Source organism: Chiroxiphia lanceolata, chromosome 2 (genome assembly GCF_009829145.1).
Source record: "Chiroxiphia lanceolata isolate bChiLan1 chromosome 2, bChiLan1.pri, whole genome shotgun sequence".
In the NCBI taxonomy this organism is placed as follows: domain Eukaryota; kingdom Metazoa; phylum Chordata; class Aves; order Passeriformes; family Pipridae; genus Chiroxiphia; species Chiroxiphia lanceolata.
In genome coordinates, this window is record NC_045638.1 from 113,165,784 (window position 1) to 113,193,266 (window position 27,483).

Consider the following 27,483-nt stretch of genomic DNA (forward strand, 5'->3'; position numbering starts at 1 on the left):
CTTATTTCAAAAGCCACCTAAAGTAGCAAAACTGGGAAATCTGTTTTTAAGTGACAGATGGGCCTCCAGAGGATCACAGTTACCATCAGAGGTGTGAAACTAAATCTAACGGATATCAAATATACCTAATTTTAATAATACAATTATAGTTATTAATGTGCATTTAAAACCTTTAAATCTATGAGTAAGGTCCTGTGGATTCTCGGTTTTAACTAAAAAGGAAGACAAGCAGAACAACTGATTTTGATGCACTGATTCTCCTTCACATTAATTCAGCTCATAAGAATTATTAATCCTTATTTTAGAAGATACATTTAACTTATCTTTAAAATACATACTTAAAATGTCATACAGACAATGCAAAATGTTCTGCTTATATAGTGCATTTCTGTATTCTTACCACTCCTGTATTTAGGTACAAATACTCTCAGCTGAATTCACTGATACATTTTGGAAGTGATATTATTGACAACAAAAAGCATCAATCTTCTAATTTGTGCAATAATTACCTCTCAATTTACTTCTCAAATATTAAAAGCACTTTATATGTACACATATACACATAACTTAGTGCCAATCTATCAATATATTCTAAATTTGACCACACTGCTATTGCAAAAATATGCAGAAATTCTGTCTATAAGGTCTCTATTTTGTACATTTTAGCAACGTGAGACTTGTAGTCCTTAAATATTTATGACCATACTTGCTTCCAAAAAATTTGTAAATTTATGATAATACAGGAAACATGTTGATGCTGTGCATTAGTTTTATTCCATATATAAATGTCAGCTTGAGCAAAAAAAAAGTCATGGTTGTATAAATTACTGAAAAAAACCCTACCATAGTAAATTACAGAGCATAATAATAGACAAAACTGTAAAAACCATTTTTGAGTATTTTGGTCACATATTGATAAAATTTATTTTAAAAGCAAAATCAAAAATGATACGTGTCCACACACAACATACACAACACACAGTTCATATGTATCAACACCTGACATTTTAGTTTCTCAGACGTTGTTACAACAGCACATTCAGCTTTGTTTTCAGTAAAGACTTCGATTCATTTATTTTTGATGGGAGGTAAAATAAAAGGGTAATACACTCCTAGAAACTGAAGTTGTAAAAAAAATAAGTATAGCCTTTAAGCTGAAAACTTAAGTGGTAACAGAGCTAAAGATAAAATTCAGATTGCACACATAAACATTTATGCAACCTCCCCTCCACTTAATATTTTGTTTGTTTCAAGTGAAAATGACCAAATTCTGAGAATAATCAAATTATGCTACACTATTAGAATACAAAAAAAGTATTCTCATGTAGTGACATACAAAGTGTTTCATCCTTTCACTAAACTTGGACTTTACCTCTCCACCCATTCCAAACTTATCTCAAGATGGATTCCACCCCCCCACAAACACATTCCGTAAAAATCTTAATAAAATTTAATTTTATTATGGTGGATGTCTATTTGTGCAACTCATTGCTGTAAGGGGCATATGGCAAAGATTTCCAATATCAAAGTGCTGAACATAAAAATTGCATTGCTTTAACATCTCCTGAAGTAATTTGGTATTACCATGTTATTGAAGATGGAGAGGAATATAAAATAATCAATAATCAAATACTCCTTCTTCAAAAAAATCCCTCTGAATGGGAGTTTCATCCTTACTGTAACTAAGTGGCATAACAATATACTTTACACAAGACAATTGTTGTCTCTAGTGTAAGAGGAAAAACATATAAACAGGAATATATCAATTTGTAACCCTTGTTGTTAATTAAGCACTTGTATGTGATTTTTTTTTAATGTAGATAAACACATGGAAGTATTGTTTAAATCCTTAAAACCCTGGGGTTTCTTTAGTTTTCAAGAGGGTATTTTAGTGTTATCGAGATTAAACCCTGTTGGAGTTTATCTGCATATTGGTTGATTCAGTTTTCCATCAAAATTCATGACTCAATTAGTGCAAAACTTACACTATGTGCAATTTTCCTGTATGTTGTAGTAGTCAATACAATATCCAACTAAATTTTTTTTCCACAGAATTTATTACCTATGTCAGATTCAGTTAACAAAACAAAGAAAACAACAGATAAGAAAACTTTCAGACAGTTCGAATAGCAATATTTTGTATAAAATGTAGTTATTTTAAACTTTCTGTCTTACTCCTTGCTTCAGGTTGCCAGAAATACGAAATACTACACCTAGTGATATAATCCCTAATAAAGGTGTTTTGCTACTGTAAGAGTCAAACACACTGTATTTATATTAACTTGACCATCAGCTTTCTAATGCTTCCAAGGTATCACTTTATTGGTAGCAGGTACCCATGTCCACTCAAACTTCCAAATAATTTTATAAAAAGGTAGAAAAATATACTCAATATTTGTTTAGCCTTTCTATAGTCACCCTATCATACAATGAATCTTGCAAAATAATTTATGAGCTGAAAAAATACCAACGACTGCACAGCACCTGGAGGAAGGTCTCGATGGGATGGTACAACTCTGTGATCTTGAAGTTGTTTTTCTTCAGGTTTATGGATATGTATTTTCACAAGTAAATATTCAATACCATGTTCACATCCATGGACACACAGACCTTTCTTATTTCACACTAAACCCTGAAGAAGTGCTGGTGATGTGGAATGACAAGATCAACTAAGTTCGACAGAACAAACTCCAGATTTAATTGTCACCAAGTCATTTTGCAACATGCTGATAAAGTGTCACTTTAAAAATTTTCCTTCAAGGGTAAAAAAAATGTTTCTGATGGAATTTTTTCACTTTGTGGTTTTAAATTCTGTTTGGGATCCAGTTAAGCAATGACATCATGGGTGTCACTGTTGGGTCTTTGGCGTAGAGTCAGTGGGGGCAGAGGCTTTCCATAGAAATCTGTGTAAGAAATTCCAGAGAAGAAAAACACATCAAACTGTCACCCAAAGGATTTTTACATATGGCAAATTCTTGCTTCCTTTAATGAAAGCTAGGTAGTCTACAAGTTAAGAGCTAATTCCTACAAGCAACTTTCAAATCTAGTGCTAATTAATGTCTAGAGATGTATTGGCCAAAAGAGGGTTTAATTACATTTTATTATACATGCAGCAGCATTTGCAAGATCAAGCCCAAAGGTGATCTGTAAACATCCCTAAAAATAGGAAATGAGAAACCCAAAGTATGCAAACAACAACTGAAAAAATCAAGTATCAAAATTTGAATGTTGCTGTAAAGTCTTCATTGCAATATAGTTTTAAGCGACAGTAACGCTATGCAGCATCCAAAATTTTGGGACCATTTATGCATGGCATTTATCTTGCAAGTCATCCTAACTTTCTAAAAGAACTATATTAAGAATTTTTTTAAAAAACTGCAACATTTTCTTTTGTCAATAAAGGAGTTCCAAGTAGTAAAACTGCTCTAGACAAAGTCAATAGGTACATCAGAAGAGAGTGACAAGTATTCTCAAACATTTGTAATTGATATAAAATTAAAAAACAACCATGCAGATGGGTACATGCAAAGCATTTCACAAGCAAAATAATATGGTAAGAGGAAACAGGTAGAAATCAAGAAAAAACAAAAGCAGCTTTTTGAAGCATTCAAATCTCAGTTTTATTTATACAGACCACCTCTTCCCCAGCAAAGCCTTGATGGCCTGCCAACACAAAATTCAGCTTTAATAAATCAGAATTTCCCAAGGAGAATATATTCCACTTGTTCTACATATGGAATAACTCCTGAGCTAGAATTAACAAAAGCAAAGAAGGTGGATTACACTACTCTAAGACTTTGTGTACATGTCTGCAGGATCAAGGTTTTAGTTATCCTTACATTTAATCAGCAAAATGATAACACTTTTATGTTATTGTAGTAAATCTTTAGATTTTAATAGTGCTAATTCAGTGTTACAGCAGCAAGAAAACTGCAACGAACGAGTACAAGGCAAATAAAAACCTGTACAATGGATGGTTTTATTAGTTACTTTATTAATTTCTTGAGGTCTGGCAGACCACTTTAGGAATGACAGATAATTGTACCTCCTATACTGGAAGAGGTTTATTATTCTTGCAAATGTATCCTCCACAGACAATAAACAGACACTCATTACCTAATGTTGTGCCAGAATCACTATTATGATTGGAAAAATTGCAGTTTCTAGTGAAATAAGTGTATAATTAAAGACTTATATAATTGACTCTACTGCCTGTTAACAGCCAATATAACATTCTCTTCTAAGAATGACACAAAAATGACTCAATATACACATTAAATAGCCTGCTCATCAACACTTAAACTTTCCAGTTTGCATAATTAAGGCAGAGTTATATGTTTGAGAAGGCCTAGCATTAAGAACTAGACCTTTGGAGGTTGTTTCAGCCTCACACTACCCGAATTTTACATATTTCAGCAGCAAGAATTACCAAATATCTGACACTTAAAATAAAAAAATAATTCAAGACAAACACAAAGGACTTACTACCCTCCTTATTGAAAAGTATCTCTACTAGAATCTCTACTTTCACTGCAAATTGTTCCTTCAATTTATAGGAGCTATTTATAGAAGCTATTTATAGAAATTAATCATGAAACCAAAAGGGAAATAAAAATGCCTTTTTATTTCACAAAGGTTGAATGTCTGAGAAAACTTTTAAACCCAACTTGGGAGTGGATTTTGGGCAAAGCTGGGGGGAAAAAAAAAAATCAACACTGAGTTATTTCTCTCCTGAAGGGACAGCCAAAAAGATGATTTTTAGAAAGGTGCAATTCAGGGAATATTCCAAATAAAGAATCACTGGTCTTAGAAAAATTCCAATAAGTATCCCATCAAGAGCAGGCTCTCAGTTTGCAAAATATGTAAAAACTCACTGAAAAACACTGTTGCAAGGACAGATGGCAAGTTAAATCAGTGCAAGATAGACTTGGCAATGTTGGGTTAACAGTTGAACTCAATGATTTTAAGGGTCCTTTCCAACATAAATGATTCCATGATTCTATGGATCTCAAATGGTCAGAATGAAAAAGAAAACAGCTGCTTTAACCAAAATAAGTAATTGATGCTCTTGGGTATCAGGACCTAACTGAAGGTTTGACTGTGCATTTGAAGAGCTTTTTTCATTTATAAATGTATGGCCAGTCTTTGCGAACGAAGATTTGGGAAAGGTCTTTACCCTTCGAGCCTGCGCAGTGGATTTTTTAGGTGAGACACAGTGTGCGCTGAGCTGAGCCCACCCTTTAATCCTAAGGTTCATCTGCCAGGGCCGAGCAAGCTTGGACAGTGGCAGTGAGGTCCTCAGGACGTAGGTTTGTTTAGAGTGACCTTCTCTTAGATGGATGGCCTTACAGGGCTGACGAGCTCCATCTGCCCGGGGGAGTTTCCCTGACCAGGAATCGAACCTGGGCCACAGCAGTGAGAGTGCTGCATCCTAACCACTAGACCACCAGGGGTCCCCTCCATTTATAAATAGTGCTTTCCTAATGGATGTTTTCTTGCTTTTCTTAGGATTTTCTGTTCTGTGTGAAACTTGTGAGTCTCAAAATTCCTGAAAAAAAAAAATTATAAATCTCAGCAAAGGGTAGCCAAAGTCTTGAATTCAGCTGCAGAGTTCTGAGCACTTCAAGTTTGCTCTGATCTCAGTGGTGACACCTCTGGTTAAGAGATCCCTACCAACATATTTTCCAGTGTTAGCTTCCAAATTAATTGGTTTTCTCTTTGTTCCCACTCATGCTCTTGCTACAAAATTCAATAGACAAAAATTGAAATTCCCTTTCTTCCCCTCCCTACCTCTTCATCTGGTTTTTCTCTCTTGCAGCCTTCTCTTTATGTGCCTTTAAAAAAAGAGTAAGACGGTTTTATGATTAAGATAATAAATTACATTTTATGCACATGAATCTCATTCCTGTGAGAAATAAATATCTCAGGTTTAGAAATCTTATTTTCCCTTTAGGCAGCTTTTGATTCTTTGGCAGAAAAGCTCCATGTTCTGTTGTTTCAGAATTTCACATGACAATAGCTCAATTAATTCAAGTCAGGGTTAAGCTCAAGAGTAACTACAGCCACAGCTCCTTTCTCCTTAAGTTTCTCAATTAATGTTCTCTTTATTCAATTTGTATAAGTGTTCTCATTGCTTTAGTTTGGTTGTTCTCCTCTCGTGTTACTCCAGATGTCTCCATGTTCACTAGGCTATTCAAAATTTGAAAAATAAAAATGTAAGAAAAACAAAGAAAGTACCCTCTAAAACTCAGAAAAAAAATGCAGTGTGAGCATATGAAAAACAATCTTCCAGGATCTTCCAAAAATAGAAAACAGCCATTACTGAAGCAAGAAATCAAGCATCTTCCTACCTCACCTTTATATTCCCAGTTATTAAACTTATTTCTGCTCGCAGGTTATGAACGCTAAGGAACTCTGATTCTTCAGGTAAAGCAGCAGATCCCAAGCTTTTTCACTGACATTTCTACTTCCAGACCAATAATTTAGTTTTCATTTGGACTCTTAAAATAACTGGTCCTGAACTGGTCCTCTTACCGTTTGTAATATGGCACTTTTTAATGTTTAGGTACTGCTGCTATGTTTAGGTTTGCTGCTATGCAAATAACTTCAGATCATTAATAGCTCCTGATATCCCAAGCCATTCTAAACTTTATAAGGGAATCTAAGATAAATTTCCTTTCCATAAAAAAAAAAAAAGGAAAACTTGAAAAATCAAAAAGATGCTTTCTACTAAGCAAAAGGTTTAGGTTTTGGTCAATGAAAATCAGAATTAAGACATTAAAAAAAAAAAAAGATGAAGAATGAAATGAATGTAGAAGTGAATGAACAATGGAGAACGCATTCAAAAAGTACAAAACCCAAAATACTTTCAATTACCAGCATGATGTGTTTCACCAAGAGGCTCGAGTTTTCGAAGTCTATTAAGTTTGGGAGTTCCCCAGCCAACTAAAGGAAAACAAAGACTGTCAAAACATGCCATGACTGCTCTTGATTCTGAGGAACTGAACAGAAACCAGCTCATTTTGGGGGAAATCAAAGCATTTACAAACACCCAAGGTATGCAATATATTGCATCCATGGTGAATAACTATGAAATACTTTTAAAAGAAGCTGATTTCCCCTGAAATAGTGATAATTTTAATCACTTTTTCGGGAGTAGTCAAGTTTCTGACTCACTTTTTGGGAAAATAATGTCTTCCTCCACGGAACAGGCCAAATCACTACTGCTGGAAGTTCTTATAATGAAGTGGCAAGCTGCATCAAAGATTTTCTAGAGAGGAAGGTTTAGTAGCATTTCTCTGTATGAAGATCATTCCAGTTTCATTATTCCCAAGTGAATCTTTTAAAGGATTAACAACCACAAATTGAGACATCAATTACTGGTGGTTAGTACACTCACCTGGTGGAAGTGCTGGTGGTGGTGTTGGATTTTTGGGAATAGAATCCTCTGGATTAATAGGTTCTACTCTGTGGCCCCTTTTTAATTTTGGTTTTTTACTTTTTTTCTTACTGTTATCTATAGCAAACAGAATTAAAACATTACATATCATACACTTATATTCAGAGAATATCTTAGATCATCTTCTAAAACAATTATTGAGGAGACACATGAGTGTTTTCAGTCCAAATTTACGCACAAAATTATGGGAAATGTAAAAGTTACACAGCATTTTGCTATAGAAAACAAATTTTAAGCATAAAATATATGCAAACTCTGTGTTTCCATAACAAAATTCAACTTAGCTGGGTCCTGTTGGAAAGTGGACTGCATATTTGATGATGATAAAAAACAAACCCAATTTCAGCTACAGTATCAGCCACACCAACAAACATGCACTTTTTGGAAGAAGATTTTCCAATACAACAACCTAATTCTGCATTTTCATGTTTTCAGTAGATTAAATTGATGTGTGTTATCATGAAAAATAATAACAAAGAATAAACAAAAAATATATTATATAATAAATATAATTAAAAATAATAGAAAATATGGAAAAACAATGTGAAAAATCACATGAAATGACACATTCAAAGGAAGTTTTACCTGAGTCAAGGCAATCTGAGGCTTGGTGATCATTCTCTTCCAAGTGCTGCAAAAGCTGTGTAGTTGCAGAATTGCACATTTCTAGTCTGCTGTCAGTTGTGTTTTGGCTGCTGCTACTTGATAAGTGCTGGGCATCCATCTGGTCCTGCTCTGTTTGTGATTTCAAGACAATTGTAGCCTTTTCAGTCTCCAACCTTTGCCGCTTCTTCTCCTTTTCTATTTGCTTTTCATTCTAAAAAAAATGGGTAAGAATTTTTTTAAACTGACTAATAAGACAGGAAGGTTATTAAAAAATGAAAAAAATTTTCTGTCCCACATACAGCATGGAATTTATTGTCAAATAGGTGAAGAAATTAAATTTCAAATATGATGTACAGAGGGAGGGAGGGGGAATTAACAAAAAATGAAATGATCTTTATGTTTTTTGACTGTTTTCTTGCTTTACTTTTAGTCATATTAAAAAAATAAACCAAAATAGGAATATAAACAATAGCAACAGTCCTGAGGTTAGAAAACTTCTAATTTCTTCCTCTTTGATTACGTTTTACTTTATGTTTATTTAAAATAAAATACAGTTTCACAGAGCTTAAGTATCCTGAAAATGCCACCACAATTTGGACAAATACCTATTGTGTCATACAGACTCAATCACAGGCTGTTTCACAAGTTCTATATCACTAAATCACCATCTCTGCAATATGCACACTCTATCTTCCTCCTCTGTATGTTATAATTAAGTGTATTATTGTGCATGCAGCTGACTTTACACGCTGCGTGGATGTGGGTGCTTTTGTCCTGGAGAAAAGCAAATGTTTGAGTTACTTACTGGAAAAGTTTATGTTTTTCTTTAGATTATGTTATCTCCAGTCAACTGAATAAAAAAATATGGCACAATAAATAAGAACTACCGGAACTGAGAAACACGGGTTAAACAAACTTAAATATATGAATGTGATTTTCATATTTCAAAACTAAAAAACTTCTCAATAGTGTCAATTTTCAACTGAAAACAGGTTATGCTCAGAAATCTAAACAGTTGTAGAAGTCAGTCAGATTTTATGACTCACTACATCATACAAGAAGCAAACAGACCTTGAATATTTCCACTTCTGAATCCCCACTGGTTTAATTAGGAAATATGTTCAGTCGTGTGTTTAGATCTATTTTACTATGCCTACACCACTTTTGTCCCCAAATCAATAATAGGGGGTTTTTTATCATGAAAACATTGATTCAATGCACACAAAACAAGACTGCCAAGATTAAATACAAATTAAAAAAATGGTGTGCAGACAGACAGACCAATTCTTGGAAATTAACCATTTTTCTTATGACCTCTCAGACATTTGTTAGTGGCAGTTCTAAAATAATCCAGATTTCCACACAATCTCATACCTCAGAGATTACAGCAGATATAGGTTGGAAGGGGTTCTGATATTTCCCAGGCTCAGGGTCTTCCTCATCAGGTACAGCTCCTTCTTTTTCCCTTTGGCATTGTTGGTGGGTTTATGTTGTTGTTGTTTCGGTGGTTTTGGCATTTGTGGATTTTGGTTGGTTTGGGGTTTTTTTTTGGGGGGGGGGAGGAGGGAAGAGGGGGAGAATGAACAAAGAATTCTGAAGAAGCCAAGCCATAAATGTTATAGAGAAAAATTATTAGATCACCCAACTCATGTCCCAATTTATGCCAGGATGGACTTTAAAGGTCCCTTCCAAATGAAATTACTCTATGGTTCTGTGAAGGGAATCACACTTCCTTCGCCCAGACTCAGAAAAGTTCAGAAAGACACATAATGCTCAGTTTACCAGCACTAGTTACGTTTTATGTTCCAGAAATTTATATAAGAAATATTACATTGCTATGTATTAAATAATACATCATTGTTAAAGTACATTCTCATCAAATACTTCTCATGAATCATCTGATGGTAATTGCACATAGAAGTCACTGTTGCATCTATTTTGCAGCTGTAAGTGCTGAGAGAGGAAGGAACAAACTCCTTGTTCAGAGGCACAGATGGGAATGAAAAGGAAGACAGTAATCCGCCCATGAAAACATAATGTTTGGAAGGAACAGACAGTGCTGTTGAAAACTTCACAGCACTACCACTGTCTCCGGTTTTCCATTGGAAACAAGGTCGTTGCTACTAACATATTGTGGAGGAAATGCACTTTCTGAACAAAAGAGAAGCCTGGGGAATTAGTGAAACACAAAATGAAACAGAATTACAACTGAATCAAGATTAACCTATTTCTTACAACAAGAAATTGATTTGATGCAAAACAGCAAATCGAGAGTTCATGTCATCTCTTATACCTGAGACAAGCAAAACCAACAGAAGTTACTACTCAGGTTTCCTTTAAGGTACAAGAACTTTAGCAAAACTTTTAAGCCTTTGATCCAATTCAGACCCAATCAATTTTTCCAGTGAACAAATACAACTAAGGTCACTGAGTGGGGAGAGGAAATGCCCATATCATCAGCCAGTTTCTTTGAGACATTTTTCAAAGCTACTCCTCCTCCCCACACTTCCCAGCATGGCATTAACCCAATGCAATTCATCATGGTCAGAAGGTTTTGTCTGTACAGAGATATCTGGTAGACTAACAGTATATGGGTTTGTAAGTTTGTGAAACAGGCATGAAGACCATGTCAAGTTCCAGGGGTTTAAAACCTGCTTCAGTTACTTGCTGAAGTAAACCGAAACAGCAAGAGTATAAGCCAAGGCACTTCACAGGAGCTTCTCACAGTAACTGAGACTCACAAAACTCTGCCTTTATAAGGAGGATGGGGTGCTCAGCAAATATTTTAATAATCCCTCAGTAAAATGATTCACATCAGGCTTTAATAGGAACCACAGTAGGTTGCTGAAGACCAGAAACGGCTTTGAAGGGAAGTAATAAACCACTTGTCCTACTTCCCCTCACTGCACCATCTTTGGTTTCTTCATGCCTCACCTATTGGATATCCTGGAGTTTATTAAGCACAGTGTTCAATAGAGTTTCACATCTAGTCTTTGATACTCACATATTGGTTACAGAGTCTAACTTAACAGAAGTTTAATTTAGAACACACTTGAAGGCAACTTAAGATTAAATGCCAGGATTTATTTTTTGGGTTAGCCTTCTGTGAAGTTATATTAGTAAGGCAAAATTTACTCCACAACCACCATGCAGTTCTCATTCACAGTACATTTCAAGAAGGGAGCAAATAAGATAAAGGGCATGAACCAGACAAAAACTTGTAGGTCCTGCAGAAAAACTCTAGAATTCAGGTCTGTACTTTTAATATGGAGACTCTTGGACTGTAAGTTTTAAATCCTTGACAGCTTGGTTGCACTTACAGAAATGAATCAATTATCTTAGAGAAAATAAGAAGAGGAGGAAGCAGAAATTACAGAGACAATACCTTTCTTCTCGTATCCTTCTCACTCGCTCAGCTCGTTCCAGTTTCTTCTGTTCTTCATATGCCTTTTGCTCTGTGGTGTCTCTTTGGATTCGCTCATTTAAGGCATCAAAATCTTTGGCTATGATATGTAGAAGCCAAAATAACCCCTTTTTTATTGATTTGTCAATTTTTTTCCCATAGCCCATGATAGCTGAGCAAGGTTCCTGTAAATATAAGGGGAAGGAGGGGAAAAGTACTTGCAGTTCAGATCACATTCCTTGACTGAAAACAAGAAATTAGCTAAACAATTACTGTCTACTGCAAAACATGGAGAAGTATGGGAAGTAAATTTGTATTTAGGCATTCCACAAATTCAGAAATATTTACAAATCCTTTTTTTGCCAAGAGAAAAATCACATCTGAACAGTGATCCTTCCTGAATGTCAACACAGGCAAATTCCTTTTCTGCTTCTTTTTAAAAAAGCTGGAATTTGCTGTTCAATTAAACAAGTTTTAAACTGCATCAGTAACTTAATTATTCTTACATGGTTTCAGAACAGAGCAGCAATTACATTTTGAGGATCTCCATTGTAAACATTTGTTAGAATATCAAGGTGAGCAGTAGAATTTCTTGCAGAACAGATACATGGACTGTATCTTTTCTGGGAATGCAGGATTTTAGTTTCTACCTTACTGGAAGCTTTACATATCATTCATTCATGGCTAGGCTTCGTGAAGGAAGATTAAGGAAGACTCTATCCACATTTGTTACAGGCACGCTGGTGGCTTATGAGGCCAATACGAGATAGACATAACCGATTGCAAAAGGCACAGCAGAAAGACTCCTTAGATGGTGTATTCTGCAAGACATGGTTCTTTCTGCGTTGTCTTTTCTCCCCGAGAGTGATCCTGCGTGTGTTCTCAAAGGAGACAGCTGCGTTACAGATGGTGTGTCTCCAGGCCTCCCGATTGGAGGATGGAAGCTTTACATATATATTAGAAATTAGAAAATGAAGCGTGTTACAATATACATACAATTTGACAGAGACACTTGTGTTCATTGACAAGCCTCTCCAGAGACAAGGATTCGATTACATCTGCCTCTGACAGAGCTCCTTCTCTGTCCTGCTTATTTGCCAGCCTGGAGAAAAGATCAAAAGAAACACTTAGCACCCTGACACAAGAGAGATTCACGAATTTCCAAAAGCTAAGTTTTTGAGAAAAGTAGGAAGAAGGGAAAGAGTGAGAAAGGAAAGATAAAATGTCTTATTTCATCTTTAATTCATTATCCTTTCTACTTAAACTTTCTACTTAGTCCATGCACCCTTTTCATCAGATATTAAAACTAAACAATCACTAAGGTGCTTAGTAATTCCTTAATAATTATTCACAGAGAAAGCAATTATATTTACAGCTAAGATGTAAAAGACCATCCTGTTTTACATCTAAAGTTACACAGTGTAATCTGTTGGAGTCACTGGATGAAAGTTCCAGAACTTTGCAACTTTCCAAACCATAAGCAATTCCTGCTTCATGATCACCTCAGGTCTGCCTTATTATCAAATATTTCTCTCTAACGCCAAACAACTTCATATGTGAAGTTTTGAATTTGCTCTTCCTAAGTAAAACTTAAAGCCCAGAGGGAGGAAACATACCTTATTAAATAGCAGGAAGCAAAAACACCCCACATAGCTTAAAAATAAAAAAGTGTTCTGTAAGATGAAGTGCTATCATTCTCTTATTTCTTAGAGGACTCCAGAAGATAGACGTCCATTTAGGATTACAAGAATACAACACAATCTTATTTTGCACATTCTGCAACAGTAATAAGTGCAAAGCTAAGTGCAAAAGCTGCAAGAGGGAGTATTCCATAGCGTTAGGAAATCTGAAAATTGCACTTGCTTCTCTGTAATAAAAGATTTCCACTAAAATAATGTTGTTCTGAAATTTAGCAACATTTCAATTACATGAGAACTCCAATTCAACCTTCTGGATAAGAAGACAAATATTTGGCTTTCATGAACTCAATGGCAGAAGGTTTTGGAACCAGAAATCAAGTCATCATCATTAACTCAAATGGCTTTTAGGGAATGTTAGGTCAAAGCTTGTACTTTGGATTTATCATACTCCTTGCTGGGAAGGAACAATGGTAAGAATTCACTCCACAGTTAGGAGAACTTGTCAGCACATCAGTTTGATCTAAGACCTTATTCTTTCCTATTTTCCAGAATCACAGTATGAGAGTTTCAATTCTTAATTATTTTACTGCCAAGGGTTTTTACTTTCAAAGAAACATTAGGGAAAAAGCTGTATTGCATCTACAGTTCAAAAAAACATTCCTTGTCATCATTAACCTCATGATTCATTATCTAATCTTTCATCTTTTCTAGAAGAGTTTGTTTATGAAGGAGACCATAGAAAAGTAGCTTCTCAAATGTCCAGTCTCTCTCAACCTTCATCATTCTTAACTATTTGTGGTCCAAATGGTTCACTTATTTATCATCATCCTGGGAATACAATCCCTACATCCCATTGATAATCAGAACTTTACTGACTTGCCTGCAGAGCTAAAAAGAGCATAAGGTTCTTCTCCCTGCCCCTCCTTTGATAACTTGTTCCCACTTCTGAAAGAGAGAACTTCAGCACCTTCGATGATTCACTGCAGAGATTCCCGGTCAATACATATACAGAGCCTATGATATTTTCAATGTTTTTGTCACTGTTTCTTCTCAGCAACCAGCCAGAACATGAAATGTCCTCTCAGTGTTTAGCTATGAAACAGGATAAACCAGGGAAAAAATTAAATTAAACTCAAGAAAGCTATGGAAAGTAATTACAAGATTGGAAAAAATTATCTCCATTTTTTTTCTCCACCACTTAACATCTTTGTTACAGTCTGAAAATCCTACTGTGCTGCCCTTCAGTCTCCAAAAGCATTGCTCAGCAGTGCTGTCAATTCATCCAGATCTAATTGAAGAAAATATTTCTGAGTAGTGTTTGTTGCCACAGACTATTCCTTTCTCACCTGAAGATTAAATAACTGTACTCTGTGCTGTGTTATTGGACTGCACACTCTACAAAGCACAGCTGAGGCAGAATGAAATGCCGGTGAGCTGCACAGCTCAGTGTCAGTGTGACACTAAAGTCCTACAGCTTGCAGTAGCTGCTGATTTTTACCCTCTAATAGCTTGAAAGGTGTCATATTTGTCTTTCTGGTCAATTAGTTTCCATCTTCTCTGCAGCAACACTGACTGAGCATTCAAAAAATATGGCTAAGGTGCTACATCTGGAAAAGCAGCATATCCAAATAACTGCCTCCACCTAATGCTCCCCAGGAAGTGAAGTGGTTTTGCTCAGGTCATACATTTACTGAGCACCTCAGACTTTAGGTCAAACGCATAAATGGAGTTAAAATATTTTTAAGATACTATAGTAAAAGGCATTATTTTGCTGGGTTTTGTTTTCCATCTACTATTAGATCCACCTAACCTTGCTTCTCTTTCCCTTCTGGTGCAGAAGAAAGCAAGCCCTGCACTTACACTTGTGCTCCACTTCCAGCTCTTAAGGCCTCTCTATCCCAGGAGCTGCTCCCAGGCACTTCCTGCTGCTGGGCAGTTCCAGCAATGGATCCACCCCTCAGCAAGGCTGGGTTTCAAACAGGCAGAACCAGATTCCCCAAGTAGAAAGTAATCAATTTGCCTGTCTACTGCAGTGGCAGAAGTTTCTCTCTCACACTACACCCTCCTGAACACTTGAACAACTATATAAGAACTAGAAGCAGAAGGAATGAAGAAAATCCTTAATGGAAAAGTCACTCAGGACATGTTACTTTGGGAAATATTCAGAAAAATGTTTCTCAGATTGTACTGAAGCAGGAGTTCTGCTGGAAAGGATAAACCAGAAAGCCATCAGCACCGGATTCAGAGGTATATACTTTTTTCTTACCTAATATATATAAAGTTGCAAATATCTGAAGAAAAAGCTCTGTACTGGGGATTTAGAATGGAAATGTGTTCAAGTGTCAAGACATACAAATAACGTATGTTGACCCAGCAAAGAATTAGGTATTTCTGCGGGTGAATATAGTCTCAGAGCTCTACTCCCCATGCACAGGAACACCAGGTTTCGAGTTAAGTTTTATGCAAAAAAATACCTTCTTCAGGGAATACATCAGAATTATCTTAACGGATAGACTTTGGTTTTAAATTTCCAAGTCCATTAAACTTCCTATATAGCAATTTTTCATGTTTAAAACCCCATAAGAGGTATATATCAAAACATACTTGAAAGCACAGGAGTGTGTCTGTTGGTTTATCATGTTAAGTTTGCTGAATAAGAAGCTTTCATATATAAAATCATGCTTGGTTTGCTTTCAATTTCACATAAAGTATATTTGGAATTGTGTTGGTGTACCAAACTTACCTCATGCAAGAAATACAGAAAAAGTAGGCACCTACTGCTTTTATATCAAGTAGGATTTGTCTAAGCAACTTAAGACAGCTTTTGAACTTTAAAAGTCACAGGAAACAATGTGGAAAGGGAGTGTATGTGTGCACTGGCACAAGTGACATCTGTAGTTCAGTGACAATATTTCTTTAGAAGCCAGAAGACATGCCAGAGAAAAACAAAGTCTGAATGCAATCTATCCTTGAGCTGTTTATAAAATTACTGAGCAAAGAGGAAAAAACCAAACAAAAAACCAACCAGTATTAAAGTTTACTTTACAATAGAAAAGATCTGGTGAAAAAAAAATCATGCATGAAATGGACACATTTGTATCTTGGCTTTCATTAGTAATCCAAGAAGTGTTACAGAAAGGGTATGCGTGGGAAGAGGGTTTTATGTGTGAGGGTATGCGTGTGCACATGTGTTTGTTTTCCTGTTCTGCAGAGTTGGAGTTTTTTTTAAATACTGTTACTTTCCAACTGATGCATTTCCCTCCACTTGTGTGGGATTCTTATACAGTAACATAATACTGAACAGTGAATATTGCAGTGGGTACACACTGGAGGGTGATCTGTAAAAATGTCTCAGATGTGCTGCTTTTGGGGTTAAGTTTAATCAGAATCAGTGATCACAGACCCATGGTGGCCATCAAAATGAAGAGCAAAGCATCCCTGAGGTCAAAATATTACAGTATCAGAGCTATCAACAGGTTAAAAGCAAGTTTAGGAAAATGCATCTTTACAAGAATGATTACTCTGAGATCATTAGTCTTTAAGGTTCCTTGAAGAAGCTGTAGCTTTGTGGGACAGAGAATTCCTGGGGAAACAAGGAAGACAGAACCTTTGAATTTAAACAGCAGCCTACACACAGGAAAGAACAGTGCTCTATTCTTCAGTGTACAGACAACCTTCTATTTAAAAATGCTGTTCTACCTTTTCTCCCCTCAGAAATTTTATCTCTCATCTATTAACTTTTTTCTTGGACAGCAATCAGAAGGATGTTTTATCCTAGAGAAGCAGACACAGCATGAAAAAGTTTATTAGTCTTTTTATGCTTTGCTTATGTTAGCCATCCACAAAAGTCAAACTCCCGATCCACAAACATGTCAGTTTGCCAGCTTGTTTTGCTTGTTCTTTCTTCTTCAGTTACTGGCAGTTCATGAGCTTTTTCAGGAAGTCATGGAACATAAAATTCTTTATATTTTTAGCAAACAAACAGATAGGAGAACAGACCAACAGTTTCAGGTCTTCTTGGTTGCTGACAATAATGACAAACCCATCAGTAACCTTTTACTGATTGACACATAGCTCTTCCTCAAACAAACTTACCTCATTCCTCTAGTTTGCTTTTCATGCCTTCAACCCTTATGCAAAACAATCCTTTGGATATTAGGCTAAGCTATAATGAAGAAATGATGAATAAAGTGCTACAAGATTATCTGCCTGCAAACAGCAATTAAGAGTTTGCTTTCATGCAGTTGCAGGGAGCTATGAGACATCTATTTCAAGCTTAGCCCGAGACAGTTCCTCCAGGTCACATTTAAATAAGAGAATAATTAAGAATAAGATTCTAAACTCATCCTGTTATATCATCTCTGGGCAACTTCATTCTCATATTACCTTTTGAAATGGTCACAAGGTTGACAATAATTATAATTTGTTTTATTTTGTTAAATTTTATGTTTTCTTACCATAGGTCTGAACCATATTCATATTTACTGAAAACATATTTCTCTGCTCTGCTCTCAGTTCAATCACACCTGTTGATCATATAGGCTGCATCCAAAGAGACGTCTGAGCTCACATAAAACATGTTATTTTCAGCTTCCAGATGTGTAATTCCAAAAGAAATAACAATAAGTTATGTTGCCATATATTTCTGGACAAGATTTTAAAAAAAATTGTAAACATGAATTAGTTTTTTATACTTTATTTCACCTTGATATATCAATACCTAGGCAAACAAAGTATAGTCAAATTGCCTATAAGATATGTTTTTATAAAAAACCTGCCTGAAAATCCTTACATTTATTCCAGGTGAGTTCCAAGGCTGTGATACAAAGCTCTGTGGTCTGACAGAAATGAAATGGGAATGGAAATTAGGTGGGATATTGTACAGGACAAATTTTGAATCTACAATTCCACTGTCAGGAAGACAAAAATCTCAAACCATTTAGAGCAATAAAAACCCATTAACTAGGATATACATATAACAATATATCCTATTAAACTGAGAGAATTTCACCTGTCCCCTATCCTGTTGCAGCCCTTTCTCCTGCTCCTATTTTAATTTTCAAATACTGCTTTAAATTATATGAATATTTAGACCTTAATTATGTGATCTTTTAGCAGAAGAGATTATGATTTTCTTTCTGGATTTCTGTGACCTATAGGTGGCCATCATATTTGCACCAGCTAACTAAGGGAAGTTGCTGATTTCTAGTCTTATTCTTGCTGGAAATAAACAAATAAACCGAGGTACCTGCAACATATACATTTATTTCTCTCTGTTGCTCATTTCTGAGGACTCAAAGAGCATTATTGAAATTTTTGGTTAAATAGGTGAAAAAAATGACCATCAAAACATTAAATAAGTTTCCAGTTTTGCTTTTAATCAAGGGATACACCATTCCCTCACAATTACAGAGAAGAAAGCACAGATTAACCGATTTGCAGAGTGAGATCATTGTTGTGTCAGTGAGGACTTGTAGGTGCAGTGTGTGTGTCACCACAACCGTGACTTATGTGAGTGCAAAAGCATGAACTCACCACCTCCCACTTCCCAGAGTATGAGCAGGGAACATGAGAACTGCTGTCTGGACATGTGGAAATAGTGGAAGATGCTTTTCCTCAAGTCTTCCCTATCTGCAGCCACACAATCACAACAAAGGGTTTCAAAACTCCAAGGAACAGTCTCAGATTTGCAACTGAATCACTGTATCTTTGAACCAAATACTTCATAAAATAGCAAAAATCTCCCATATTTTTAATTGAAACACAAGAGAAGAACTGACAGTTGTAGAGATTTTGAAAGTATAAAAGCTTGTACCAGGTGATTCACCAACTGCTGATTCTCCCACTCCACTAAGTAGTATTCCCTTCTCTCTCAGGATTCCTTCCCATTTCATGCAGCACCACACAAAACCACAAGACACCTACATTTCCTACATCATAACTGTGTTACGGATTTATGCTCAAAGGCCCAAGAACATCTGCATTATTTTAAGTAACTAAGGTCTATTTTCTCCCTCTCTACATCTCCCTTGGAGAACTTACTCCAGAGCAGCATGATTTGGTTGCACTTTGGACTAATTCTTACACACCTTATGAAATCCTTGAATACTCAGGACTGCTTAATTCTATTTTAATCCCATGTTTTTACTCAATATCATTATTTCTCCACAAACTACCTTTGCACTTTAGTATTTTTCAATATTGAGAATAAGACACCTTAGCCTGTAAGTCCCCTCTGCTGAAAATGTTACCGATTTTGTACTCTCATCTCATAAATGGCATATTTTTAGGCAGGGCAAGCTCTCTGCCTCTGGTATTTTCTTGTTGAACCACTCCCACACTTCCCGCAAACAGAAACTTAAACTTACAACTATTTCTAAGCATGTTTTTCTAAGGACTTATCTTAAGACAGAGATGCTTTAAGAGGATATTTTCACCCAACCAGCTTGTGTCCGGTAATCCTTGGTTTAAGCATGTTTGTTTATCAAGTATTTAAGTTAAAGGACACTTTTTAAATAAAGGACAAAATAAATGTAACTTGTAGCAAGAAATCCTACTTTAATTACTTCAGATAAATCTTTGACAAATAGGGCAAGATTCCCATCAAACCCCATCAAACATTCTTGTGAGAATATATGAGAGAGCACAGCCTTTGGAGCAAACTAGATTTCAACTCAACTAGTTTTCCTCACAGACTACTAAAAGTATTTTAAACTATATGCATTTAAACGGTTATATGTCTCTCACTAATTTTTTTTGTTGCTAACTTAAGATACTTAAGCAGGAATCAACTTCCAGCCCAGAGTATGACTCCAAACACTATCCACAGCCATTGTGCTCCAAAGTTATATAGGTTTGTTGTCATCATATAACAGAGCTATAATGTAAGTTCACTGCAGCTGGGAACATGAATAAAATAAAATTTTAAGACGACATGTGACCCAAAATTCCTTTGGGACATGTTGCCTGAAAACATCCTCTACCCAGTGCCCTTAACTGACTCGTAACTACGGGACAGGAAAACAAACCAACCTTTATTTTTGTTGCAACCATAAAAATAAATATAAACCCAACCCAACCAACAAAACAAAACCCCAAAATAACATAATAAAACAAAAAACCCACTAACAACAAAAGATATCTATTTCAACCAAGGTAAAGAAAGCAGTATGATCCAGAACACAGATCATACATATCAAAGGGCTCTTAAAGAGAGAATTCTGTTTCTTAATTGCCTCCAAGTCCTCTTCTCTGGAAGAGTATGCAGGATGTTAAAATGAAGGTAAGAAGGCATGAAAATTGTATCAAAGATCAAATATAAACAGAGCTTTTTGTGCCAGGCATTTTAACGAAGGCAACAAATAACCAAGAAATAGTGAAGAAAATTATGGAAATTAAAATAAACAGGAGGTTTTGGTAAATTGGGGGTGGTGGGGAAGAAATAAAACAATCCAGCAAAGCCCAAAAGAAGTCATTACACCTAATTACAACCAGCAACACGAGTTCCATATGATCAACTTAACTGCTTCACATATCCAATTGTATCTTTTAACTTGATGCAGTCCAAATCTCAGTTTTGGATGCAGGCTCCACTTTTATTGGGTGTATTTAAAAAGTGGAAGAATATTCTATGTCGTTGCTTTGCAATTAAGCAAATGGACCTTTTAACTCGTCTTTTTTTTTTTTTCCTTTAAAAATAGAGAAGAGAATATAAAAATTTTCATTATCTTTGAATTTAGGACATACTTTATCATCGTGATAGATTAATAATGGTGGTCCAGCTCTCAGGATCTATTATTCCACCAGCGTGCTGATGTAATTGTCTTTATAAAGACTTTCCCAGTCACTTATGTCATGGGTTTGACTGCAGAGATTCACATAACCCTGATGAGCAAAACAGTCAAGTTATCAAAAGGCAAAGACTCTTGCAGTCCCCTTAAAATATATTGATAAGAATGTAAAAATTGCATTTCTGAACCTGACAATTATATATCTAACTATACATAGCTATATATAAAGGTGCCTACTAGAAGAACAAATACAAACTTAATCAACAGTGGATTTGCTTGATAAAAACACTGAGAGGAGCAGGGAAAAAAGCGTTTCTGGGAGATACAAAATACCAGAGCAACCAAACTGAAATGTCCCAGTGCATTCCTAATTTTTCTCCCCAGATAGTTTATGAAAGCATATCAATAATCCCTGAACTGGGCAAAACTGGACCTGATTCATCCTCCTTTATCTCTGCCCCCTCCTCCTCAAATCCATCCTGCAGCCACATCAGTTCAAATAAGTAATTGCAGCCATATTATTAGAGTAATTCCATTGCTACAGATGATCTTTTTTTAACCACCAGCCTGTGATTCCAGTTCCAAACATGGTTTCAGCATCAGTAATAGTTCAGATAACAGATGTCACAGCAGCATTTATGACTGAGGAATGGCTAGAAACACAGGGAAACCTCACTAACGCTTTTCAGATTTATAGGTATGAGAGCATTTAGAGCTATTTCTAAATACAGTCAATAATTTAAAGCTATAGTTTAACAAGTAAATGCTTTCCCATCTACTGATTTGCTTTGGCTTTCCTGCAGTCAGTCTCTTGGCTGCTTTAACCCAAATTTTCCAACCTCTGATGAACAGAAAGTCCAATGAGGACGTGCCAGTCTGTGCTACTTTATCACTGTAAAAATATCATCTTTTTAAATATTTTTTTGAATATAGGGGCACACTAACTCACGGGATTGCTTCCAGTCCACATATTCTGTTTACTTAAGTCTAAAAGAATAGGCATATTCTCCTTTTATTGACAAAAACTTCAAGGAAATGGATCTTTCATCTCAATCAAAACCTGACGTGCCCCTATCCACATACGCAAACACACAGGACAAAAACAAGGACTTACAAAGCAAAGCTTGTTGTGGAACACACAAGAAGCCAAGCCAACAATTTCCAAGGTTATCTTTGTCAGGAAGACATCCTTATTTATTTGAAACCAGCATGTGTTTCAGTTGCCAGTATAATCAACCGCATTTATTGTCAGGTACGTTCAGTGGCAGGTTTTGAAGGCAAACCTGACAGAATATAAGATATGAAACTAAGGTTCAATTGCTTGCATTCCATTCTTTTGTGAGAATAATGTTTAAACAAGAAAAAAAAATCCTAAGTATTTTTTGCTTGCTGCTTTGCAAGTTTGATAGTTGATAATGTTTGGAGATTTGCAATTTTGTTCGTTCTCTCCATCCCCCCCTAATTATATGAAGACAAATGCACCTAAAACATTGAAAAGCAGATGTCAATCATTAATGCATATACCTACTGAAGATAAAGTCCAGCATATGCTCCAGTGTTTAACTTACTTTCAAATCATAGGAGATTAATCATATGAAAAATGGGTAACTGCCATTTGTGGTCTGAAGGAATAACTGGATGACTTCATGCATGTTTCAGAGCTTTTCAGAAATTACTTGCATTTTCTTGGATACAAGAAAGTCTTGCCACAACACATCATAAACATTAATGGTGCCCTTAGAACTTGCTTTTAATCCCAGGTTTGCCAAGCCAGGCTAAACTAACATGGGCCAGCAGCATTGGGCTACACTGAAACACAGTTTCAGGTCACTTTCCCTGCAGCAGCTCTGAAACATTCCTAAAGGATGTTATCTTGAAGGAATAGCCTGACTTGTGCTGTGGGGAGATACATAGGAAGTTCAGCAATGAAGAGGCATTACTGTAATGAAACAAATACATGTTGCATTTTCTCCACTCCAAAATAATACTCCTCAATAAATAACCTGCAAGCTTTTCTGATCACAAGTTTCAGTACATTACTGTAACTTTTTGGATTCTCTTGATGTGAATCAAACACTACATTCAAACACTAAAGGATTATAAGGAAAAGAAAAATGTAGTATGGGAAATCCACACTAGGGTAGAATATCAACATTCTTTCTCATGGTTGACCCCTGAAGCAGTTCAAGTTTTGTTTTTCAGTTAATCCTCCTGCAGAAAGCCACATTAAATCTGTGAAGATGTCCACACTGTTTAACTCCATGACTTATATTATTCAAAAATCTATTTAGGGACTTTAAATATGAAATATCATTTCAAACTGTTCAAATACAACAAAATCATTTGCATATTGACAGGTTACCTGATTGATCCTTTGCAGTTATTACAAATGCATCCTTCTGGGTACTATAAAGAAGTACTACATTTGCTTAGTAATAAAAAACAAATATAAATCTTTAGAATCAGGGTTTAAGAATAATTGCACCTTTAAGTCTTTCCTGAAACATCCAAAAAACAGGCAAAAGATACTTCTGTCCTGTTTAACTGCTTGAGCAGCCCTTTGGAAGACACGCATTTGATTTAACCAGAAGACCCCAAGTAAAAAAATCCCATAATCTTCTAGTCCTGAACATTTTACTTCTTACTGAAATTTTCCATTCTTGATCACAGTCCAAGCAAATAATTCATGTAGAGTTTGAGAAAAACACTTTCTTCCCTATAATTAAAACCAGTTGAACTCAGATGTTTTCTAAAACATGCACAATGGAAACTTTCTCTTAATTATATCTTCAGTAAAGCTATATATTTAAGAATATAAAATATATATTTAAGAATATATTGTGAATTACATCTTCACAACATCTAGGGTATAAAACAAAACTAAATCCACTTTCTATTAAATAAGAAACAGCACTGAGTTGTATCCCACTATGGTGCACAACGCACATTTGCATAAATTTTATGAAGACTGTAAATGATAATGTAAGAATATAAGACAGTAATTGAAAATAGGCTTAGAAAATCTTCATTCTGCAACATTAGTGATGGGGATTCACCTCTAGAAAAACTCAAACGTAAAAAAAAATAATCTATTTTCATGCTAAATCATTAGTTTTTAAATTACGAGAGTTGTGTTTCTTACAGAGAATCCAAAAATGGAACAGCAGATTCACTTCTATTTCCAAAAAGATTTAAAGGTTGATTAATTTTAATCAGATAAAGAACTAGGATAAATAAGAATTTGAGTTACTCCTCTCTTCCTCCCCAAAATAAAAGTGCTCTCCACACATTATGTTCTTCACTGGTCCAAGTTCTGCATTCTACTCACAAAAATGGGACTGGGCTCCAAATCACTGTATGTGGAAGGAACACTGTAGTGAAGAAGCTGAGGAAAGACTGTAACCAGACCCATGTGAAGGTGGTTATGATAAACTCCTCAAGAGCCTGGAATAAACGGTGGAGTGCACTGACACCACCTATCTCATATATTTGTTCAGAATACCCACCACTTTTACTTTTGCGCATAGAGAAGTGGCTCTAACCTCCCAAACTACTTTTTATGTTATACATACAACTGCTAACATTGATTGTTGTTACGTTTTGATTACAGTGAAACAAAACCAACAAAAAAAAAATTGGATTAACTTCCTGTGTTCCAAGAGGGGGGAAAAAAAGCCCGGGGAAAAAAAACAACCCTGAACACAAAAGCCATGAGAGACCGACTGCAAGAGCTTAAACTGAGGGCTAAGGAACTACAGATAGCTGGAGAAAACAACAGTGCAGCTGTCCAAGAAGAGGAGCAGGACTTTGAACAGCAGGCCATTATTTACGAAAAAGAGCCCATAACTGAAAGGCACTTGCATGAAATCCAGAAGCTTCAGAATGAAATTAATAACTTGGTGGAAGAAGTTAATAAATTCAGCCAACAACAAAAAAGCCTGGTGTCTTCAATGAGGCGATTCAGTGTTCTGAAAAAGGAATCTAACATAGCAAGGGAAATAAAAATTCAAGCAGAGCACATAAGAAAATGTTTGGATGAACTGTCGAAGACAGTGAGAAAAGCTGAAAATGAGCATGGGCCATCACGTGCCACGGTGAGAATCCTGACTTTTCAACATGCCTTCTTATCCCACCGTTACCTCAGTGCCATGCTCTCCTACAATGAAGCCATAACTGCCAAGCAAGAGAAATGCAGGAGGTTTATTGTCCGTCAGCTCGAAGTAGCTGGTAAGGAAGTGTCTGAAGAAGAAGTCAATGACATGCTCCAACAAGGAAAATGGGAGATTTTCAATGAAAATCTCCTCACTGAAGCCAAAATAACTAAAGCTCAGCTTTCGGAGATCGAGCAGAGACACAAAGAACTCGTCAGTCTAGAGAACCAGATCAAAGACATAAAGGAACTTTTTATCCAGATATCAGTGCTGGTGGAGGAGCAGGGGGAGATGATCAACAACATAGAGATCAGTATGAACAACACTCAAGAATATACTCAAGTATCTAAAGAAAAATTTGGGCTTGCAGTCAGGTATAGAAAAAGAAACCCCTGCAGAGCAATATGCTGCTGGTGTTGTCCGTGCTGCAAATGATAAAAGAAATGAACTCCTGGAAATACCAATGGTTCCTACACAGCAAACTGATCTTGAAAAGCAGTCTTAGGATCTCATTTTCCCTTCAACAGCGCTCTCAGGAAAAACTCTGTCTATTTATCCAAAGAGAGTTAGAAGAATGCAAAGAATGTTATGGTTTTCACACAAACACATGAATGAGGGGAAAGGATCAAAGGACAAAAGTGCCACTTTTTTGTTCTTCTGACTCAAACTAAAATAATGTGGCAACAAACTATCTGTGCTTTTGGGAAGCATTGAAAGCATTGTTATCTCAAAGACAGATTTCATAATAATGGTCTAGTTGCTTTTTACAAAATAATAATTGGTATTTTTAATTGCCTTGTGTTTTTTAATACTTTTATTTACTTGATTCAAATTCTAAGGGTTTTTTTTCCCCCAGAAATCTGAAATTCTACAAAACCAATCTACACATAAAGCAGACTCCATTAGTAACAATCCAGAATGTGATGCCTAAACCAAACAAGAAGTCAGAAGAGAGTTATCTGGAGTGTTTCACTACAACCTCTACAGGAAAAGTTACTCACAGACATTGGGTTATTTATTTAATAACACCCTGCTGTATTTCTTACAGATAGGGGTTGAGCTCCTGTTTTCTGAACAAATTAAAGAATACCAGCAGCAGCAGAGCACATCACCAAGCCTACAAGGATATTTGTCAGCAGCTTGCTGAGAAGCCAAGCATTAACAAACCGACACAGATATTTCTATTATTCAGCTACACAGGCAGACCCCCTACTAGGTAAAGATAGGGTAATATGATACTTTATCACACAGTGTTAAGGCATTTTCTTACTGCTGCCTGTTCTATCTAAATGTTCAGTTGCATCTGCAGTCTCACTTTTGCTAGTACAAAAATTAAAGGAAAAATATAACAATAGAACTCCATGCTTATTTTAAAAAAAATAATCTAGAACCAGAGGATGATTTAGGGTTGGAAGGAATTCCTGGGGGACCTCCAGATCATCCTCCTGCTCCAATGTTTGCTCAAATCAAGACAGAAATTTTCCTGGTTGCAGCTCTTATCTACCACTTCTGATCCTACCACATGCCCCTGAAAAGAACCCTGTTATCGTCACACCTTATTGCTTAGGCAGCAGGAAGATCTCTCCCTTAGTTTCTTTACTTCTAGTCTGAACAAAAGCAGCTGTCTGACTCTCCTGATATGTCACATGCTCCAGTACCCAACTGGACTCACTACATAATAATCACATTTATCTTCATGGTAGTCCTGTGGTGGGAAGTCCAGAATGGTGCAGGACATGGATTTATTTGTACTCTACAGGAGTTGCCAGAACTTCTAATGGAGGGTTTCCACAGCTCTAGATGGTTCCATGAAATTCTGCTGATTGTAGAAGCTTGGGATATTCAAATAGGAATGAAGACCAGATGCCTCAAGCAGCAAATAAGAATAGCTCCCCAGCAAGCAGAAAAGGAGTGCTTTTGCCTTCCATATTCCCAATGGCTGGCTTCTACCCCATTCCCAACTGCTTTTGGAACTTAACGAGAAACAGCTCTCTAATGAAATTTAACAGAAAATAACACTGCAACCGAGGCGAAAAAAGTTATTTCCAAAAAGAAATTTTTTTAAAAAAAATTCCACACTAAAACCGAACCCCAAACCAGAAACGTATTTCTGAACTCTGCTGTGCAAAGGCACAATCAATACTACTATATCTGCATACAGTCAGAGAAGGCAGAACAAACTGCATTATAATTCTACAAGGCACTAAGTGAGCTACATGTCTTCAGTTTCATCTAGTGGGACAAAAAAAAAATAAAAAATCAATCTACTATCAAAGGGCACTACTGAATTATTGTTACATTGTGATACTTATAAATAGTTGGATTCCTTCCATCCCACATTAAAATTGCAACTGAAATTAACTGTTATCAAAATACAATCAAAGGTCTGAACCTTAAAAAGAAAAATATTATAACATTTATAAGAAATAAAGTT

At 35.9% G+C, this 27,483-nt stretch overlaps 2 protein-coding genes and 1 non-coding gene across 9 annotated transcripts in view; 1 reads left to right on the forward strand and 2 right to left on the reverse strand.

Annotated features, from left to right (window-relative positions):
- Positions 1-900: 900 nt before the first annotated feature.
- ARL13B (ADP ribosylation factor like GTPase 13B) overlaps positions 901-27,483 on the reverse strand; it is a 38,568-nt gene continuing 11,985 nt past the window's right edge. For 2 of the 7 annotated variants that reach the window (XM_032677470.1, XM_032677522.1), the window contains exons 5-11: positions 12,465-12,570; positions 11,451-11,653; positions 9,440-9,530; positions 8,045-8,276; positions 7,400-7,516; positions 6,877-6,945; positions 901-2,903 (exon numbers count right to left, since the gene is read on the reverse strand). In XM_032677470.1, coding sequence (XP_032533361.1) covers positions 2,827-2,903; positions 6,877-6,945; positions 7,400-7,516; positions 8,045-8,276; positions 9,440-9,530; positions 11,451-11,653; positions 12,465-12,570 — 895 coding nt within the window. In that variant the 3' untranslated portion in view covers positions 901-2,826. Of the gene's footprint in view, positions 2,904-3,595; positions 4,852-5,790; positions 5,835-5,866; positions 6,190-6,876; positions 6,946-7,399; positions 7,517-8,044; positions 8,277-9,439; positions 9,531-11,450; positions 11,654-12,464; positions 12,571-27,483 lie in introns of those variants that run through there. The other 5 variants (XM_032677477.1, XM_032677496.1, XM_032677502.1 and 2 more) reach the window with 5 other exon arrangements.
- TRNAE-CUC lies at positions 5,382-5,453 on the reverse strand. The gene has a single exon. It is a non-coding gene; the product is annotated as a tRNA-Glu (tRNA).
- STX19 (syntaxin 19) lies at positions 15,102-27,107 on the forward strand. Its single transcript, XM_032677533.1, has 2 exons — positions 15,102-15,355; positions 24,509-27,107. Exon 2 carries the CDS (start codon positions 24,609-24,611, stop codon positions 25,482-25,484), a length of 876 nt encoding a protein of 291 aa, XP_032533424.1. The 5' UTR covers positions 15,102-15,355; positions 24,509-24,608; the 3' UTR covers positions 25,485-27,107.